At 37.1% G+C, this 6,237-nt stretch overlaps 1 protein-coding gene across 3 annotated transcripts in view; it reads left to right on the forward strand.

Moving 5' to 3' along the window:
- Nucleotides 1-4,947, forward strand: part of NEBL (nebulette) — a 342,628-nt gene extending 337,681 nt beyond the window's left edge. For all 3 annotated transcript variants that reach the window (XM_044915537.1, XM_044915536.1, XM_044915535.1), the window contains 2 exons: nt 2,551-2,657; nt 4,493-4,947. In XM_044915537.1, the coding sequence (XP_044771472.1) occupies nt 2,551-2,657; nt 4,493-4,669 (284 nt within the window). In that variant the 3' untranslated portion in view covers nt 4,670-4,947. The remainder of the gene's footprint in view (nt 1-2,550; nt 2,658-4,492) is intronic.
- Nucleotides 4,948-6,237: the final 1,290 nt, after the last annotated feature.

Here is a 6,237-nt window from a genome sequence, read left to right on the forward strand (position 1 = left end):
AATGCAGCTGGAGAGAGAGATGGAAATAAAGGCATGAATAGAAACTGTAAGAACGAGATAGATTATATTTACCCCAAGGTTCCGCCTTCTAAACTCTTCCCTGCTCTCTCCAACCTACACAGATTTAGGACAAATACATCATTTTCTTTTCCTGCTGTATTTGACAGTATCTATAGGTTCTCTTTGAAGGTCAGATTTGAGCAGTTGAACAGGTGTGGATATACTTGGTTTCTAACAGCCAAAATTAAAGAACACTGTTCAACAACATTCTCGAATTGTCAGTATTAGGATGATGACGTACAAACTATGTACACACAGACACATCACGGCACATGAGATAGCATGTTTAAAAATATTTTTCATCATTGTCTTTTCCTGATAGTTTTCCCCCCAAATATTTTAAGATGACCATGCTTAACTCTCTGCATCAAAATGTGAAAGTCACAGTTTGATAGTGTAACAAAGGATTAAAAGTTTATTTTTTTTTTAATTTTAGGTAGGTTTATGGGGTTTTTTAATTAATCTTTAGAATTTATAAATAGATTAAAATAATAATTAATGAAGCAATGGCTTGTTTATGTGGCTAAAAACCAGTTCAGGACTGCCATTCTGGGTGTGTAATTGGAGTCCTTGACTTACATATTTAACTGGAAATGCCCTGAGTATTCAGAGCCATTTCTTCAGTTGGGGAAAGAACAGATGTCCAGGCCATTATTGCTCGAGGAGGGCAATCGTTTTTGTCACCCCTCTCCTTTGATGCCTGGCATGCCTTGAACATAGTGGACAGTGATAGTTGTTAAGATTTATGGAGGCTTACTAAGTGACAGGTGATGTAGTAAGCCCTGTGCACACATTAACTCACTCAGTCAATATTTGCTGAGAGTTGAGGGAGGGAAGAAATGAATGGTCCATGCTTCCAATACACAGCAATGGCTCTGTTCCTCAGCTAATTAAGTGGGCTTAGATATTTTTAGCGATTTCATTATTTTTTCTTCATGAGTGAATTTTGACAATATTCTTGACATCTCTTGACATTAAGTATTTAAATTGAGTTGATAATGTTAAACAGTGCTATTTTCTGAAGTATTTGATATTTAACGCTTTAATAACTTTAGAATGTACCACAGTCCAAGTTAAGAACTCGGTGGTTTCTCTTTGATGCCGCACCTAGACATTAAATAAACACGATTTCTAACAACATTGCAATATGAATTAATTCAAGAACTTAAAAAAAATTCCCATTCAACCTAATGTCATTATCATCTGGAGAACACATTTATGATTTGTAATTTTCTGATGATTAGACTTCTTTAAATTTGATGTTCTCATGTATCATCAGAATGAACATACCACTTATAAAATAGTAATTATTCATATTACCCAAGAATTATATCCGTTTCTTTTATTATAAAAACTGTCCTAAATAAATCAACCTAGATTAATTACAGACTCAACCTGATTGAACAATGCTGGCAACCTATTGTGGATTTTTATAGTAATTATATCATACAAGTTTTACTAATGTATCATATGATTGTTCAAAACCCAGTGGAGGGTGTGCTACTAAAATCCTCTCATTCGTAGCCAGCTCCTTGCTTCTGGTTATAAGTACTTATATATACTTAGAGAGAAACACAGATTTTGTGTTTTTGTGGGGTTTTTACCTAGTTTCTGTGTTGGTTTCTCTACTGATTTTGTGGGGTTTTTACCTAGTTTCTGTGTTGGTTTCTCTAGAATTTAGTGTTCTTCAAAACAGGAACTATGTCTTTTGATTGTCAGAATTAGTGGTGAGAACAGCACAAAATGAGTGAATGCTATTTCGATACTATTTTCTTTTTCTTTTTTTTTTTGATGTAGAAAGATGTTTATGAAATTCTTTACATGGTTTGGTTTGTTAGGCTTTTGTAACATATTCAGATGACTTATTTAGTTTTGACTTACAGCCAAGATAAAATGGAGAATTTATATATTTTAAATAAAGTTTTCTTTTGGGGTATAGACTCATTATTAACTGCTAAACAAACATATGTTGCTAACCATATGCTATATTTACCATTTTTGTAAAGGTAATATTTAGCTATATGTCTTGAAATATTGAGAGCATCTGTTATATGAGTATTCTGTGAAAACATTTATACTCTGTCATTGGTTTGATGATCCACTTCAATTTTTAAAAAAATTCTTATTTTTATTTTGGAAAATGTCTAAGGGGATTACATAGCTGAGTAAAAACGTGATTTTGTTAAAAGGCGATGGGAAATTTTTGTTTTGTACTTGTGTTGTTTGAACAGAGCCTCTGCAGTAGAGTAATACAAGTATTTCTAATATATTTTAACTGCATGTTAAACTGATTCCCTATATATGTCCTTAATTGCTGAAATTTATACTAATCTAGATCACTTATAACACCACTACCCAGATTTTACATGGCACTGAACATGGCATTTGGTTTCAGAAGAGTGTAACAGAGCATGAAGTCCCTTGGGTGCTCGGGAGGGGTATTTTGAGGCTCGCTTTGAGGACTCTTTGTATGTGTATGTTCATGTATAGCGCCCGTTCTTCCTGGAGCCTACCAGCAAAGCCATTCCCAAGGCTATGGGTACATGCACCAGACCAGCCTCTCATCCATGAGGTCAATGCAGCACTCACCAAATCTAGTAAGTATCAGTTTGAAATGTTTCCTCTTCCCTGGTCTTTCCGTTTTATCTCCAAAATAGAAATAAAAGTGGAATAGAGTTGCATTGAATAGTGTCCATTTTCACAGAAAGGATAAATGACAACATTTTATTCTTTGTACCCTTTCGAAGAAAGCAGAAGACTTATAGAGGTAAACCACTGAGAAAGGAAGGCATGCTGTGAAAACATATAAAGAGTAAAACGTACAAAACGACTGTCTCAGAACAATATCCTAGTTGTTACTTCATGATCGGTCTTAGCCAACTGTGATCTTCATTCAGGTCTAAAAAGTACAAATATCTGGTCACATTAACCAGTTAATTTTGACAGTAATCAAAATGGCCACTAACCTCCGAATGACATGGCCAATGTAAGTCTTTGAATCCTCCTATTAGAAATCTTGAAGTGCTTACAGATTCATTCATTAAATGTGAAGTTTGGAAGCAGTGCTCGAGGTTGGTTGGGCGTCTCAAGTGAAATTATTTCTCCAAGCTTCTGTCTGACACAGAAGCCTTAGCCTGAGCCCTGAGAAAGAGGTGGTCCTTCTAAGCAGTTGGAAGTTCTTTTTAACTGCTCTAAAATTCTTTTTGCATCTGCCAGTTTCCTTAGCCTGGTCTCTTAATTTTGAGACTGATGTTAATATTAACTGAATTCTTGGTCTTTAATTAAAACAAATATGGTAAAACTCAACTTATATTCTGGCTATGAACCCCTTGTCAGACATGTGATGTGCAAATATCTTCTCCCAGTTGGTAGGTTCATTTCGTTGATGGTTGTCTTTGCTGCACAGAAGCTTTTCAATTCGATGTGGTCGCACGTGTATATTTTTGCTTTTGGTGTCAAATCCAAATAATCATTTCCAAGACCAATGTTGGGGAGCTTACTACCTATGTGTTTTTCTAGGAGTTTTATCTTTTTAGATCTAACATTCAAGTCTTTAATGTATTTTGGGTTAATTTTTGTGTATGGGATAAGAAAGTGGTCCAGTTTCACTCTTTTGCATGCGGCTGTCCAGTTTTCCCAGCACCATTTATTGAAGAGACTGTCCTTTCCCCACTGTGTGTTCTTGGCTCCTTCATCCTAAATTGACCATATATACGTGGGTTTATTGCTGGGGTCTCTGTTCTGTTTCATTGATCTATGTTTTTATGTCACTACCAGAGTGTTTTAATTACCACAGCTTTGTAACATAGTTTGAAGTTAGGAAGTGAATAATTTCCTCATTATAACAAGGATTCAGTTATGTGTCCCTCAGTATTCAGACATTTACATACTAAATGTCTATCACTGATTCAAAAACCTACAAAATAAGTATATTATGTATTTTTCTTTTTTAAATATATTTTTAAGAGGAAACAAAAATTCTTTGTTCCTAAGAAAAATTCATTTCCTCTGTCAGGGGGGCCATGGCAGTGACTTGGCTCCATCTGTCCATAGGGCAGTTTTTGTTCTCTAAAGAATGTAGAATAGGGGAAAATCTACATAATCTAAGGTCTCTGGAGTTATCTGGAGCTGGGGGAAGTTGGTTTTACTGCTTCAAAGCTTACTTTTTCATGGGCCAGTTATAGTATCTAAAGGCTTCCTCGATCCCCATTCTGTGCCCCCCAAACATTACCCTTTCTGCTAGCCTGGTAAACTTGAGATGGACGCAACCAGGATAGATGCTAGGCTCTGTTTGCCAGTCTCCAGAAATAAATACACTTGGGAACATTCCTCCTGGTTCCTTTTTATATGTGAGTTGGTTTGTCGTGATTGGCATTTGTGGCTGTATTATTTTGTATCCATCGTGTGACCCCACCCCCCTTTCCTTTCTCAGAGGACCTACCGAGCCATGTACGATTACAGTGCCCAGGACGAAGATGAGGTCTCCTTCAGGGACGGTGACTACATCGTCAACGTGCAGCCCATCGATGACGGCTGGATGTACGGCACGGTGCAGAGAACTGGGAAAACGGGGATGCTCCCAGCCAATTACATTGAGTTTGTTAATTAATTATTTCTCCTTGTCCTTGAGCTTTATTCTAATGTATACTAAACCCAATCTTTTTAAAAGATAGAAGATACTTTTAAGACACCTTGGCAGTTATTTTACAATAATCTGTCTTTACTTTGACAATGAGACACACAGGTACCAGGAAGAAGGAATGACTTCTGGGCTCAGGACACCTACATTTTCAGTGATTCCTGTGCACAAAGTCTATAGGTCTGGAGGCCTGGTGCTGCTAATTGGGTTAATGGTTTCTTTTGATTGGCTATCAAACACTTCTGGGAAATGTATTTTTGTAGACTTTAATAGAGATGTTGATTGTCCCTTAAATGTAACAAGTCTATGAAACTTCTTACCTGTCACTTTGGAATCACCAGAAGCCAATTCTCTTAATTCAGTAACACAGCCAATAATTTAAAGACCATTTAGCTTTTGAGTCATTAGGGAATTTCCAATTCAAGTGAAAATTGCCTAATGTAATAAATGTCAGGAGTGGCAGAATGACAGTTTGGTTAAAATTACATTGACTGGTGGCCTTCGGGACCTAGAAACTTCTCCCGAACAAAGACATTTCCTTGTTCCCTAGGCTGACTTGGGTCTCTTTATTTCTCATTGGTACCAAGGCGTGTCCTACTCTCCATTTACATTCTGTGGGCCCAAGTCTACGCTTGACTCCATAGAATGTCAGGACCAAATAACGTCACAGCTACTCTGCAAAGGGCAAAGTTTAAGGTCATCTCTATTATTTCCCTAAGCGCTTTTACCCTGTTGCATGTCACATAGGTTCAAGCTTCTGTAACATAGGAAGCTGCACTGCCTATTATTAAAGCAAAATGTGCGGCTGATAACCTAACGGCCCTTCCCTCTAGTCGCCAGCTCATCAGAAAAACATATTTGGAAAAGTTGCTTGAGATTCTCCTGCTGCCTTGCACTCTAGTTGTGAAGGATTTACACCTTTAGGAAATAGATGTCTACTCTAGCAAATAAGTGATTTAGGTGTTTACCGAGCAGCTTTCATTAACTTAATGCCGCTGTCGATTTAAAAGTAAAGAAAACTTAATAAGAGCCAGTGACTACAAAGTGTGCGAGAGACAACCAGTGAACAAAATGTCACCCACTCCGCATAGAGATAATCGTTGTTTTGTTTTGTTTTGTTTTAAATTTTGGAAAATGCAATTCACATCCGGTACTGGAAATCTAGCCACTGAAACCAGTTAATGAAAAGACTTCTTTTCTACTTTCTTCTGGTTTTTACTTTCTAAACCATATTGTCGGGGGAGGCGGGGTGGGAGGATGAAAATGCCAGCAGAGATTTTAGGTCTAGGCCCAACAGGTTGTTCACTAAAAGAAATTGTTGCCCTATCTGGTCAAGACGATTGGCCGGTATTCATAGTCAAGGTCACTGGAGAAATTAACATCCATCAGCGACTCTGTGTTTTCCTGATGTATTTGGACCTCAGCAGGGTAGCATTTGTGTAGGGCCTGACTCTGGAATTGTGATGAAGCTGCAAAAGCAAAGTTACAAAAATGTGATAAAATGTATAGATCTTGGGGTTATCTCCCTTATGTAATAT

This window comes from Neomonachus schauinslandi, chromosome 5, assembly GCF_002201575.2.
Source record: "Neomonachus schauinslandi chromosome 5, ASM220157v2, whole genome shotgun sequence".
Classification (NCBI taxonomy): Eukaryota; Metazoa; Chordata; class Mammalia; order Carnivora; family Phocidae; genus Neomonachus; species Neomonachus schauinslandi.